At 37.6% G+C, this 15607-nt stretch overlaps 1 protein-coding gene across 5 annotated transcripts in view; it reads left to right on the top strand.

Annotated features, from left to right (window-relative positions):
• Positions 1-11874, top strand: part of SGK3 (serum/glucocorticoid regulated kinase family member 3) — a 171929-nt gene extending 160055 nt beyond the window's left edge. For all 5 annotated transcript variants that reach the window (XM_026012168.2, XM_026012161.2, XM_072734619.1 and 2 more), the window contains 3 exons: positions 502-657; positions 4443-4532; positions 9001-11874. In XM_026012168.2, the coding sequence (XP_025867953.1) occupies positions 502-657; positions 4443-4532; positions 9001-9171 (417 nt within the window). In that variant the 3' untranslated portion in view covers positions 9172-11874. The remainder of the gene's footprint in view (positions 1-501; positions 658-4442; positions 4533-9000) is intronic.
• Positions 11875-15607: the final 3733 nt, after the last annotated feature.

Raw genomic sequence — 15607 nt, 5'->3', positions numbered from 1 at the left:
GCTGTAACAATAGAATTGTAATTCAGCAGGGTTCACCCTTAATGCTGCCATTACCACAAGTACTTAGTAAGGAGTGCAATCTTCAGGTCTCCCATCTCTACTGGAAATCTCTTTTAATTCACTTATTCCCAGGTCTCAAGAAATTATTTAATGTTTGATCTGTGTTGAATCTGTGTGCAGTAATTCTTTCATTATACTTTTGATGAGGTTGGTGGTTTTTTCTAAAACATACTATTACAAGTTTTACACAGTTTACACCTACCTGTCTGCAGGGTGTTCTTTAACATTCAGTGAACACATATTGGGTGGTACATGATGCTGGGTTTTAAAACCTCTTCACATTGGAGACCACACACTGCAGATCTACAGAGGCCTCTGCATTTCTAGAACTGTCCAGACCCCAACTGATCTCTGTAGATCAAGGCCAAATCCAACTCTTTTAACCACATTTTGGCATACTTCAATTAACATTAACTTTATTTTCCTTTTTCCCCCCACCAGCCTCCCTTTTATTGCCGAGATGTTGCTGAAATGTATGACAATATTCTTCACAAGCCTCTGAGTTTGAGGCCAGGAGTGAGCCTCACAGCCTGGTCCATTCTGGAAGAACTCCTAGAAAAGGATAGGCAAAATCGACTTGGTGCCAAAGAAGACTTTGTATGTACATCCTTCCCAGTACTCACTTTATTTCAGCTTATCTTAGATTGGAAGACAAATTCTTATTTTATGTGGCATTTACTGGGATGAATACAGCTCTTAAATACCACCATGGAAAAGAAGCATGCTTGTCCCAGCGGTTCTCACCAGTATTTTTATAGGGTTTGAAGCACTTACAAAGGCAGTTTTTCATTTGATCTTCTTAACAGTTTGAGCCTCTCCTCACTCTTCCATCCTGCTCTCACACCCCATTATTTATTTGATTTTTGTTTCTAAGAATTTTCCCTCCCTTCTTTTTAAAGAATGTGTGGAATGCATTTTTTGATTGCCTAAACTTTGAAGTCATTGTACTTAAGAATTTTTTAAGTGCCTCCTGTCTGCATGAGGTAATGCCTTTTGCCTTGAACTAATATTTAATAACTTTCTTCTTCTGAGAATTTGGTGATATCTCCCTGAGGTAATTCTAAAATCTACAGATTTGGTTTTTTAAAAAATCAAGGTAACTAGGGGCTCCTGGCTGGCTAAGCCAATGGAGCATGTGACTTTTGATCTTGGGGTTGTGGGTTTGAGCCCCAGTTAGATGTAGCTATTCCTTAAAAATTAAAAATATTTATTTTTTTTAATTTATTTATTCATGAGAGGCAGAGACACACACAGGCAGAGGGAGAAGCAGGCTCCATGCAGGGAGCGTGATGGGGGACTCGATCCCAGAACTCCAGGATCCTGCCCTGAGCAGAAAGCAGATGGGCTCAACCTGCTGAGCCACCCAGGTGTCCCTAAAAAATCTTTTTTAAAAAATTGGGATAATTAAATTGCTTGTATAGCTACAGATGTTATGTTCACGTGTCAGTAAATTCATGCACTATTGAGGAACATGAACTTTTACATTTCTCACATATTCTTGGGAACTGTTTATTGGTTGTGAATTTGAACTGTGAATAGCAAACTTGTCCGCTACTGCTCTTTCCCTCCACACTCTACACTCCACAGTTCAGTAGATCACTCTGCAACAGTTTTCCATCCAGCTTGGATTCATTCCATAGTCCATTGTTCCACTTGGTCTTGTTAATACTTCACACCTTCTTGCCCCTTGGTCCTTTTATGGAGCTCACTGGCAGACATCACAGCCCTGGGTGAGTCCAGTTGTCATCTTCTGGGCTGCTAAACAGGGAAAATAGAATCAGCAGAGCAGAACTACTTCAGCCTCGCTGTCAGATTTGTAGACCTACACACACCTGCTCACTATTGTTTCCTTCTATCTAGTATAGTGGAAAAGGCCAGTTTCTACCTCTGCACTGGATCCTGACTCCTTGCAGAAACCCTGTGTGTGCTTTTTTTCAAAGCACATAACTGTTCTCTTTTGTTAGGGGTCCTTCCAATCAATTATTAAACATTATCAAGTCTCTTGCTTCTTAAACCAAAACCCCTCAACTATGCTTTCCTGCCAAGTAATACTTTTTCCTTTCACAGCCAAACTTGTTAAAAGTTTCTGTATTCATTTCTTTCTCATTTTACCAAAAATAGCTACTTAGAATTGCTGAATTCCTCTGTTCCTTGGCTTGCCTTCTCAGCAGCATCTAAACTTCTAACACTCTTTTCCACAGGCTTCTGCAAGAGCTGACAGTCATCTTGTGCTTTCCTTTCTGTATTTCTGGGCCCTCTTCCATAATGTCTTGTATAAAGCTCCTTTCTTCAACCTGATGGTTGAGTGTCCTGGTTCCTTGTGGTTGTCCGAAACCTTCTTTCCTTCTTCTGTGCTCTCTTCCTAGACAGTCTTATTTGGCCCAATGGCTTTGGTTATCTGTGTGTCTATATCTGACACATTTATAACTCCAGTCCAGACCTCTCTTCTGAACTTGAGACTCAGAGGATATCTGCTTATTCAACACGACCCTTCAGATTTCTGGAGAGAACCTCAAACATAGCATGTGCAGAATTGGACTCTTCCCACTTTCCTTTTGTGTGCCTCAGGTTACAAATCCGAGTCATTCTTTGACTCCTCTTTCTACCTTACTTCCATATTCACCACCAGCCAGATCCTTTTGTATTTGCCTCCTAAATCTTCCCATATCCACACACTTATCTGCTTCCTCTGCGACTACTTTTTTCCAATTTTTTTTAAGATTTTATTTTTAAGGGATCCCTGGGTGGCTCAGCGGTTTAGCACCTGCCTTTGGCCCGGGGTGTGATCTTGGAGACCCGGGATCAAGTCCCACATCGGGCTTCCTGCATGGAGCCTGCTTCTCCCTCTGCCTGTGTCTCTGCCTGCCCCCCCCCCCCGCCCCCGTGTGTCTCTCATGAATAAATAAATAAAATCTTTAAAAAAAAAAAAAGATTTTATTTTTAGGTGATCTCTGCATCCAGTGTGGGACCCAAACCCACAACCTGGAGATCCAGAGTCTCATGCTCCACTCACTGAGCCAGACAGGAACCTCTACCATTTTCAACTTGTGTTTGGCCACAGCAATAACTTCTCTTCCTTAATCTGCTCATGGCTTATTTCAGTCCATTTCCTTATTACTATTAGAGTGGTCTTAAAAAACAAACCAAAGATCCCCCATATTTGTAACATTCCTAAGCTCCCTGATGGCTTCTCAGAATCCTAGAATAAAACCCTAAGTTTTTAACGTAGACCCAATATGATATGGCCTGTTTACCTCTTAGCTTCCCCTTGTGTGACTGTCCCACTCCTTCCCTGTACTTCAGCAGTATTTGACTCTCATTTTCTTGATCAAACTAATCTCTTTGTCACCTAAGGTCCTTCATATTCTCCCTGGAATATTCTCTAATTTTTGATCAAATGTTATTTCACCTCCAGAAACTCTTTTTAAACCCACCAAACTAGTTTGGATTCTACTTTATACACTCTTGTGTGTCACCTTGTATGGAAAATAACTGGAATCAATACTGTGCCAGCTTTTGATAATACTAATCCAGAGTGAAATTTTTTTTTATTTTTTGGTACAATAGCTCATCACCTTGATTTTACCTCTGCCCCACTGTGTAAAAAACTTACCTTACTTCTTTTTTACCTCTCCCATTCAGATAACAATTACAATTCTTTGTTTCTATATCGTGCCTTGTTCTTTTCTTTATTTGAGAGAGAGAGAGCATGGAGAGGAGGGGCAGAGAGAGCAGGAGATAGAGTCGGTTTTTTTGTTTGTTTGTTTTGTTTTTTATTCACGAAAGACAGAGACATAGGCAGAGAGAGAAGCATGCTCCATGCGGGAAGCCTGGCGGAACTTGATCCCAGGACCCCGGGATCACACCCTGGGCCGAAGGCCGACACTCAACCACTGAGTCACCCAGGTGTCCCAGGAGAGAGAGTTTTAAGCAAACTCCATGCTGTGTGCAGAGCCCAATGCAGGACTCAATCCCATGACCCTGAGATCACAACCTGAGCTGAAACCAAGAGTTGGACGCTTAACTGACTGCCACCCAGGCTCCTCATGCCTTAATTCTTTTCATAGGTCTTTTATTTATGTTTTTTTCCACTAGTCCTTAAAATAGTGTGTGAAGATTCTAGGACAGAAATGTTAACTCTGTTTTACCTATGAAGAATTATGACTGTGAAGAGGATATAACTTGAGTTGGTCATTCTGTATAACCGTCTTTTATGTCTGCTCTGGTAGTCTCTCCACTATACAATCTTGCTTCATGAATACCAGAAACATGTACCTAAAAAGAATTGAGGGACAGAGGGTAATGATTTGGCTTCATTAATTCTTCAGTGAGCACTGAATTTTATTTTTCAACATTAATAAAATATTTTTTTAACATTCTAGCTTGAAATTCAGAATCATCCTTTTTTTGAATCACTCAGCTGGACTGATCTTGTACAAAAGAGGATTCCACCACCATTTAATCCTAATGTGGTAAGTATATATCCAAATCTTGTTTTCTAAAGTAGTGAAATGTAGAACTTTAACTCATAATTTTAGCAACAGATCTCAAAACCTGATGTGAATGAAATAGAATCAGTACCTAAGGTTTTTTTTTTTATGATAGTCACAAAGAAAGAGAGAGGCAGAGACACAGGCAGAGGGAGAAGCAGGCTCCATGCACCAGGAGTCCGAACGTGGGATTCGATCCCGGGTCTCCAGGATCGTGCCCTAGGCCAAAGGCAGGCGCCAAACCGCTGCGCCGCCCAGGGATCCCAGTACCTAAGTATTTGTAAAATATGTGTCTCAGGGTTGTCTCATACACTGATAACTTTAAGATGACCAGTAAAATTGTAGTTATAGCGGTAGAAGCATAGTAATTATGAAGTGTGTTTCTTTGAATCATCCCATGGTTAAGAAAGGGATGAGCTCATTAGATTTAAAAATATGCAAATTAAAGTAACTTTTAAGTGTCTCATGCCTATAAATCAACAGTTTAACATTAATGCACATTTTTTTCTAGTTTTATTTTAAAGATTTTATTTACTTATTCATGAGAGACAGAGAGAGGCAGAGACACAGGCAGAGGCAGGCACCCTGTGGTGAGCTCCATGTGAGACTCGATCCCAGAACCTCAGGATCGCGACTTGAGCCAAAGGCAGATGCTCAACCACTGAGTCACCCAGGTGCCCCTTTTTTCTAGATTGATATATAGCCAGACACAAGCAAACATTATTAATGGTAATGTAAATTGTTAGATCCCTTTTGGGAAAATAAAATGTTCACGTTAGTGTAACTTGTTAAATCAACTGATGGGAACATTTTATGTAAAGATAATTTTTTTTTTAAAGAGGAAAGCTTCATGAAAGATCTGTTCACAATATTAACAATGTTGAAAATTTGGGGAAAATGGGCATCTGGGTGGCTCAGTGGTTGAGTCTGTCTTTGGCTGGGGTTGTGATCCCAGGGTCCCAGGATTGAGTCCCACATCGGGCTCCCTGTATGGAGCCTGCTTCTCCCTCTGCCTGTGTCTCTGCTTCTCTCTCTGTCCCTCTCATGAATGAGTAAATAAAATCTTTTTTTTTAAAGAAAATTTGGGGGGATCCCTGGGTGGCTCAGCGGTTTAGCGCCTGCCTTTGGCCCAGGGCGCGATCCTAGAGTCCCGGGATCGAGTCCTGTGTCGGGCTCCCGGCATGGAGCCTGCTTCTCCCTCTTCATGTGTCTCTGCCTCTCTCTCTCTATGTCTATCATAAATAAATAAATCTTTAAAAAAAAAAAGAAAAAGAAAATTTGGGGAAATAAATACAGAAAAAGCCAGTAATGATGTTAGTATTGACATATATATATATATATGCATATATACTTTTATGCGTTACAATGTAATTTATTCCTCATGCTACCAAGTTACTACCATTACTATCTTTATTATACATGTTTTATAAATGGAGAAATGGAAGGTCAGAAATGTCCCAGAGCTGGATTAAAAAGTACCAGAGCAAGGATTCAAATCTGTTCCGCATTCCAAAATCACTATTCTTTCTATGCTTTTTTATGTTTGTTTGTCATTTCTTGTTAAGTGAATGGCAATAATAATAAATATAACAAGGAGTAGGCACTTAGAAAATCTTTATAATGTTTAAATGAAAACATGATAATCCTTAGAATATCAAATAAAAACATGGCAATTTTTGTGTTATACTATTATAGCAGTAAAATAATGGATAAGGACTAGAGAGATTATAATATAAACCAAGATTGAAAAAAAATAATATAAACCAAGATTGATTTGGGGTTGCAGGATCATAGGTGAATTTTTTTTTCTTTTATTTAAAGTTTTTGGTGTTATGGAATTCATGCCATACATTTTCAGTAAATTAGTGCAGAATAAGGAAATCACTTCAGGAAAATATTTAGTCTACTCAGATTCTTTTTATCTCGAATGTCTTCCTGAGTTTAGTTATCCCCAAATAAATATGTCATCAGGCACATTAAAGAGAGGTACTCCTAAGCAGTACTGGAAATGGAAATAATGTTGACTTCAGAGTCAGATACTTCCATTTGGATCCCCGATCTTTTAAGAATAATTAATTTTTTTTAAGATTTAATTTATTTATTCATGAGAGACAGAGAGGGAGAGAGGCAGAGAGGCAGAGACACAGGCAGAGGGAGAAGCAGACCGCATGCAGGGAGCCTGACGTGGGACTTGATCTGGGACCCCAGGATCACACCCTGGGCCGAAGGCAGGTGCCAAACTGCTGAGCCACCCGGGGATTCCCAGAATAATTAATTTTTTAAAGCAAGATCTACAACCAAGAAGCCACAGGAGAAGAATAGGTAAATTTGGCCACATTAAATTTAGAAATGTCTATGTGGTAAGAAAGAAAAAAAAAAGAACACTGCAAATTAACTGAGGAAGATTTCTTTAACACATAAAGCATTCTTATAAGTCAATGAGAAAAACAAAAGACCAATGACTGCTAAAAACATGGACAAAAGACACAAAATATTCAGTTACAGAAAAGTAAATTACAGATAGCTTTTAAATATATGAAAAGATGTTCAAACTCACTGATAGACTAACATGTTACCATTTTTCACTTAAGAGATTAACAAAAATCAGAAAGCTTTAGAGTATAATAAAGTAGATGTTTTCATATACTCTGTTCTCAGTACTTGCATCCTTTTATATAGACCTGCACGGAGCCTGCTTCATAGAACAGCAATTCTATGAAATAGTACTACTATTTTCCATATAATATGGATGAGTTAACTTAGGTACAGAAAAGGTTAAATAATTTGCCCAGAGTTTAAAGTTGAAGAAATAGAATTTGAGCCCAGGCTCTTAGAAGAGAGAGCCCCCCCTCACTCTTAACATAATACAGTATTGTCCCTGTCAGTACTAGCCATGAGCCATAAGGGCATTTATAAATATCTATTAAGTCAAGTAAACGAACTGGAAAATGATTTGAACTGAAAAATGATTTGCCATCATTTACTGAGTACCTTCTTCGTGTCACATTCTGAGAATTTTATGTATTTAACACATCAGATCCTTTACAACAACCTTAACAGTAGGTGGTACTATTCTTACTTACAGAAGTAAAAAGAAGCTCACAGAGATAGGGGTAGTTTATAAAAAAAAAATTAAAGCTAGAATAAAGGAAGGAAGGAAGCAAGGAAGCTAGCAAATTTCAAACCTTAGTTTTACCCCAGAGCCCATATCCCAAGGTTACATATAAGAATTTGACAACATTTTTTTATATATACATAAATACAACTTCTAGCATTCTTTCTTCTCTGTGGAGGAGGAATTTCTCAGTTGAGGGATCTAGCATTCTGGGGTTCTCTTGTCTGTGCTCTGCTCTTTGTAGACCCACCATGCTAACTGTATCCTCGTCTTAGAATATCTGCCCTGGATCCTTGTCTGTTCACCTCGGTCAGGCATGATGACCTTGACATGCTAAGGATTCCCTCCCCTTAGAGCAGAGATAACTTAGAGATTTCACGTGTTAAGGATTCCCTCCCCTTAGAGCAGAGATAACCTAGAGATTTCAGGGATGAGCTCTAAGAGTGAGTCACTTGAATTAGTACGTTAGTTTTTATCTGCAAATACATTGGAAGGGGAGAGTCCATTAGCTTGTGTTTGATTTGTAAAGGGAGATTAAGAACTGCTGCCATCGAGTAGCTGCCATGCTTTACTTCCCAGGTGCCCGGCTTCATTCGGTCCCTAAAGCTAAGGTATCCTTACCAAATGCTTAATGGCCTCTGTAGTGCAACAAGAGTTACCTTTCACAGTTTCATTTACAACCCCTTCATTCTTTCATCAAAAGGCTTCACCTACCCAGAGTACAGAAACTAGACGGGCAAGCATTTTATGGAAGCTCAAGTGAAAAGTGCCATCCTGAAAACCTACCTGGACTTCTTTTCTAAATTTAGAAGTAGTGATGGGCAGAGAGAAAAGGAGTCAGTTGTAGGGCCTGATGTTCAAAATATATTTTTTTAAGATTTTATTTATTTATTCATGAGAGAGATACAGAGAGAGGCAGAGACACAGAGGGAGAAGCAGGATCCCTGTGAGGAGCCTGATGCGGGACAGTCAGAACCGGATCTGGGATCGTTGGATCAGGACCTGAGCCAAAGGCAGATGCTCAACCAGTGAGCCACCAGGTGTCCCGTGAGGCTCAAATTCACATAGGTGAGGACTCTGTTATGCTAGCCTTCCTCACCCTTGTCTCCTGGCACTTCCAACAAGAACTTTGTTAAAAGGATAGATAACCTCACCTAACTTGTAAACTCTGGAAAGGAAAAGCAGAAATTGTTTCAAAGAAATGGTGAAGCAGGAAGGCATCTAAACTTGCCAGGAATAAATAGATAAATTCATGAAGAGGTTTTAATGAAATACTAAACTAGTGCCGGGCGGGGGAAGCTAAGGTGAATTAATAATGCGTTTTTGATGTTTCAGGCAGGACCAGATGATATCAGGAACTTTGATGCAGCGTTTACAGAAGAAACAGTTCCGTATTCTGTGTGTGTGTCTTCTGACTATTCTATAGTGAACGCCAGTGTACTGGAGGCAGATGATGCATTCGTTGGCTTCTCTTACGCACCTCCTTCAGAAGATTTATTTTTGTGAACAATTTGCCATCCAGAAACCATTGAGCAAATATAAGCCTACAGATGAGACTGAATCTCCTATTTGTGTGAATATTCAAATATGTTTAACTAGTGCCTCATTTTTACATGTAATGTTAAAAACTATGAAAAATGTATTTTCTGCTGTATGCAAGAAAATAGGGCATTTCAAAGAGCTAAGTTTTGAATTAAAATTTGTATTGTTTATTAAGCTTATTTTTAAACAGAAATTTTAAAAGCTGTTGTTCTCAGCATTAACCTATTTTTAGAGAAACTTTTTGCTAATGATGACTGTTTCTCCCACTAAGTTTACACTAACATCTACCCAAGACAGACTATATTTCGACAGCCTATTTCAGTTTGGTTAACATACATTAATGCCTTTGTAACCCTCTACTTTGACCTTTGTTTTCAGATCAGAACTATGCAATTGGTATGTGGTCAAGTTTAAGAAGAAACCACATCTTTCCATGATAAGTCATTGTTTGACATAATCAGTTCTTGGTAGGATTAAAATATAAAAGCATAGTTATTAACACATGGGCTGTAAGTTAACATTTTGAATAAGTGTTGATTCTGCAAATCAAATTAAGAAATAAGGGGAGATCCATTGTTTGTGAAATACCAACTCAAATTTGTGAATTATTTTTTCTTTGGAAGAAAAGTAAAGTCTCAATAGTTAGAAAGTTTAAAATATTCCCAAAGATCTGAAGGGTAATTAAGTACTACTGGATTTTTTTAGGTGATGCCAAAAATGAATGTCTCTATGTCATGTATTTATATTACAAATACATTCTATTTATGTTATTTTTGGTCTTTATGTTAAGTAGGCCTAAATCTCAGTATTTGCTTTTGCAAACAGCTGTTAAAAACTGTTTAATTTGTTAATGAGTGAAAAATATTGAGCTTTCTAGAGTTTTGACCTAATTGGGAATTAAAAAATAGAATAGCAAATTCTTGGTCAGTATAAATAGTATAAATATATATTTCACTACGATGTAACAAAGGTTAAAAATAGTTCAGGCAGATGCAATGTCAGTATCTTTTTTGTCTTAGAAAAAGTATAGGAAACTGACCTTAAAATCATACTAAAAGCCATCTGTGTACTTGTCATTATAAAAGAGAATAACTACAGGAAAACTAAAAAAGAATGCTTGCCTTGGAATTCTGCTTCTTAGAGTAGAGATTTTTCAAATCATGAAGGAGACATTGTGAATATTTAGGGACCAAGTTTAAATGCTTCAGGAGCAAGCATTCTTTCCATGTATTTTATCCTGAGAAAGAAATTACAAAAGCATTTCACACCAATACCCTTTGGCTTAAAAAAGTCCTGCAGAATGGGGGGAGGGGAGTGTGCTTTTGTTAGATTAACAATATTTGCATCCAATACACTGAATCTTCCTTTAGAGGTAAGACTTTAATAGCAACACTGTAAATATTTGGTTTATTTGGCACTACTGTAAGTTCTGCTTTTACACAAAGCTCTTTGCTTATTATAAAGCAAAATAAAAACTAGTTTCTTGTATGATTTTTTTTTACTCAGCCACTCCTTAATTAAACTGCCAAAAAATTAAAGTGCAATATTGTATATTTTTAAGAACAAATTTAAAATATTATGCTGATGTTTATTGAATCACAAGAAGTACAAATCTTATAGTATAATAAAACTAGCAAAAAAGATTATTAAACATCTAATTCCTGTCATTATTTTAAATTGGTGATGGTTTATAAAAGTCATTATAAAAATGAATTATTTGTATATGTGAAGGATAAAAATATAAAACTTTACCTAAGTATTTGGGCACACATAAAAATTAGATCATCTAGATTATCATAGGCTGACATGTTATTCAGGGAATAAAACCTCTTCCAAGTTTCAAGTTTATTTTTTCTCTCATAGCATGCTAAGTCTTTTAGGAAAAAAAGAAAAGTGTGCCCTTTAAATGGTTAAACTATTTCATGGCTATTGCCAAAATAAATTCAAAGGTCTAAGTGAAGAATCCCTAACATTCTTCATGTTATACATACCTCTTATTTTATTGCATATGGTACAGTGAAGAGCTTCCCAGCCATTGTTACATCATAATACACACTGAAATTTACAAGCTTTTGGTATACCTGGGGAGAGGTGCTAAATGATGTAGAGACAGGAAGCAGATTCTCTGTTCAAAATTTGTATATGCCAGGCATCCCTGGGTGGCTCAGTGGTTTAGCACCTGCCTTCAGCCCAGGGTGTGATCCTGGGGCCCCTGGATCAAGTCCCATATCAGGCTCCCTTCATGGAGCCTGCTTCCCCCTCTGCCTGTGTCTCTGCCTCTCTCTGTCTCTCATGAATAAAGAAAGAAAATCTTTTAAAAAAATTTTTATATGCCCAAATAATTTTTGAGCTTAAGATACTTACAGAGCATATATAAATACTGTTTGGATATAATTTTAGCAATGGTAATCATTTAAAAGGTGATTTAAATGTTTGAAATCTTTACTACTGTAAAATTTTGTCACTATTAAAAACTTCACATTACCAGTTTCTTTTAGAATACCTGTAACTAGTAATTATCCACAGGCATAATATTACAAAACTTTACACATATTTTTTGAGTTGTTCTTTTGTACATCATATATTGTATGAAAAGTGGGAGTATTATAGGAAAAATTTTGGTGATATTAAAATGAATTTTTCAATAAAGTGTGTTGAAATTAGTAACTTAATGCCTCATATATGTAGCTTGGAAGTTAGGTCTATTTTAAAAGTGGGATTTTCTGCCACTTGCCTTTAAAGTCAGTTTTTACTTTTGTTGATTTTTACAGATTCCGTATCTCAAGGTAATGATTGTTCATTTATTATGAAAGTACATGCACGAGTTTCATGTGGTTGGAGTGCCTTGAAATGATAGGCCAAGTTTTGAGTGTAAATGAAATCGACTTGGGGCAGGGAATGCTACATGGCTTGATCAGATGCTCAAAAGGATTCACTGCTGTAAATATAATTGGGGTTCCTCTCTACCATTTTTGTTCTTCTTTACTCACCTACTAAGAGAAATTGCTAACTTCCCTGAAAGTGTTCCATTTGGGAGTTTTTTTATTTTAAGCATTTTTGGTGTCTTACCAATATTGCATAATCATCCATTTGTACTCCTTTAAAAACATTCCTTAATAGTTAAAAAGGCCCCTATGCAGAAATATTTATTTTACTGTTCCCTTACATTATGCCCATTTTTATAGAGTTAATTAAATCAGAAAGAAACATAGCTGTTTCAGAGTATACCTTTAAAATAATTTACCCGAAAAAAATAAAAAATAAAATAAAATAAAAAATAAAATAAAATAATTTACCCGAAGTCAAGATAGTAGAGAATAATTTAAAGCAATATTACACCAAAAAAGCCTACAGAGACGTATAAACTCAAGGTGGTATTTATAGCAGTGAAGTAGCCAAAGGACCCCACAAGGCAGACTGGCTGGCTCAGCGGTTTAGCATCTGCCTTCAGCCCAGGGCCTGGTCCTGGAGACCTGGGATTGAGTCCCACGTCAGGCTCCCTGCATGGAGCCTGCTTCTCCCTCTGCCTATGTCTCTGCCTCTCTCTCTCTCTCTGTCTCTCATGAATAAATAAAATCTTAAAAAAAAAAATCCTACAAACAAGTTATTTTTACATTTTGTACTGAAAATGATGAACACTGTATGCATCTTAATAGCATAAAACAAAAAAGTTATATCACTCTATATAACCCTCTTTTGGAAGAACCAGACATTTTTGGTAATTTTATTTTATTTTATTTACATTTGGTGATTTTACAAATCTTGTGTTCAAGTGTGACTTGGAAGTTTTTACTGAAAAGTCTCTTTTGCAGGAATATATCTCATAGATTTATCTTTTTTCTTTCTAATATATTTTCAGTATTTTCATGTCATTAAGGAGCATAGATCTAGGGACACCTGGGTGGTTCAGCAGTTTAGCGCTGCCTTTGGCCCAGGGCGTGATCCTGGAGTCCGAGGATCGAGTCCCACAACAGGCTTCCTGGATGGCGCCTGCTTCTCTCTCTGCCTATGCCTCTGCCTCTTTCTCTGTGTCTGTCATGAATAAATAAAATATTTTTTTAAAAAAGGAGCATAGATCTACCCTTCAATTTTGAGTTTCTGTGGGAAAATCTAGAATGAGTTATTAACAATTGTTTTTACAGTTTATTAGTTAACTCCTGGAATCCAGAAGGCTTATATGCAGTAAAACAGACTTACCCAAATAGTCTAATGTGATCTCAGTCTGTTGGACTTCTTCAGTTCTTTCAAGATAGTAGTTAATATAGCCTTGCTTTGTTGAATTTTTCTCTTATGCCTCAGTAATAGGAATAATAATACAAAAATTACAGCCTACTTTGTTAATGTTACATTGATGCTGAACATTAATACTTATTTACTTCAGAAAGATAACCCTAGCTATATGCCTCAATTAGATATCAAAAGCAAAGCTTTAAAAAAAAAAAAAAAGCAAAGCTTTGGGGGGTGCCTGGGTGGCTCAGTTGGTTAAGTTGTCTGACTTGATTTATGTTTTATGTTGGGATCTCAGGGTTATGCGATCAAGTGCCTCGTCAGGCTCTGCACTCAGCAAGGTGTCTGCTTGAGATTCTCTCCCTCCACCTACTTGTGCACACACTCAATTTTTTAAAGAAATGCAAAGTGTTGTATTTGTCAAAATTCATATAACTTTAACATTTAGGAGCTGTACATTTGTTCTATATAAATTATACTTCAGTGGGATTCCCTGGGTGGCTCAGAGTAAAGTTTAGCACCTGCCTTCGGCCCAGGGCATGATCCTGGGGTCGAGTCCCACATCAGGCTCCCTGCATGGAGCTTGCTTCTCCCTCTGCCTGTGTCTCTGCCTCTCTCTCTCTCTCTCTCTCTCTCTCTGTGTGTGTGTGTCTCTCATGAATAAATAAATAAAATCTTTAAAAAAATTATACCTCAGTGAAAAATATTAAAAGGAAAGACAAAGCCATATATAATAAAAAATAAAATTTAAATAATCCATAATACTACCATTTTAAAGTATTTGAGCCATTTTAACCACATTACATATGAAGGAATTCAGGATTTGGAGCCCAAGAAAAACTAAAAGGGAAGAGGTGAAAACAGCCCAACCTGAGCCATGTTAGTGCACAGGAATGCATTACAGAGACTTACATTTACCAGTTCCACCCGTAAGGAGCTTAGAAGTTGCCAAGTAAAAAGCTGAACAGACTGAATCATCAACAACTCTTCTTGGATACAGAAGGAAAGGGAGGACACAGGGCAAACTGCTACCTTCAATACTAGACAGGTGAATATAAGAAGCTGCAACTTACTGGAGCAGAGACTCAGCTACTGCAGGAGCCAGTGCAGTAGTTGGAAAATCTGAGCTAGATTAGCAAATTGCCAAAGGCTAAGTGTAAACAACTGAGAGTTAAAAAGTCCAGGGGGAGCAAGTCATAGGGATCCCCCACAGTTTTGTGAAATTGACCTCCCAGAGCTCAAGCACCTTCTCACAAATATTGGAGGAAAAAAAAAAAATATATATATATATATATATATATATAGGAGAAAAGTCCTCTTGTGCTTCCAGCAGAAGGGGAAAAGGGACACATTTCAAAAATGCCAGGGCATTCTGGTCTTCATAACATTCTGGTCTACTGCCTTTAGGAGAAGCTAGTTAAACAGAACCTAACAGAGCCTAATATACAGGAAGGAAAGTACCAAACTCCAGTCAGTTCAAGTCTTACTCATGGGAGAAGGGAAATACCCAACCTCAGTCTATTCTAGCCACCCTGTCTCACCTAATGGGGGAGAAAAAAACTAAGAAATACAGTACAGTTGATAAGTTCTCCCAGAAGCATAGGATCACTAAAAGACCTAATCATAGTATTACAGAACACTTCCGCTCACACGGTACCATATCACCACATTTTTAAAGATCTATTAATAGCACCTTCCTTTCACCCACTACATCATGTCTGGCCACAAAGAAAAATTACAAGATATACTAAAAGGTGAAAGCAAAAACAAACCCCACACAATTTGAAGAGAAAGCATCAGAATGCAGTGATTTTGGAATTATCAGACCGGGAGTTTAAAACAAGTATGATTAATATGTTAAGGTCCCTAGGGGTGCCTAGGTGGCTCAGTCAGTTAAGCATCTGCCTTCACTTCAGGTCATGATCCCAGGGTCCTGGGAATGAGTCCCGCATTAGGCTGCCTACTCAGCAGGGAGTCTACTTCTCTGTCCCCTCTCCCCGCCCCCCCGCTAATGTTTTCACTCAGATAAATATTATCTTTATATATAAATCAAGAGTTGGATGCTTAACTGACTGAGCCATCCAGGTGCCCCTTATGTCTAATATATTTAAAAGAATGTATTCAATGCATAAAAATCTATTAGGTTTTACTGGATTTGGTTGACATAACGCTC

The sequence above is a fragment of the Vulpes vulpes genome, chromosome 13 (genome assembly GCF_048418805.1).
Source record: "Vulpes vulpes isolate BD-2025 chromosome 13, VulVul3, whole genome shotgun sequence".
Taxonomy (NCBI): Eukaryota; Metazoa; Chordata; class Mammalia; order Carnivora; family Canidae; genus Vulpes; species Vulpes vulpes.
This window is presented reverse-complemented; position numbering and strand designations above follow the sequence as displayed.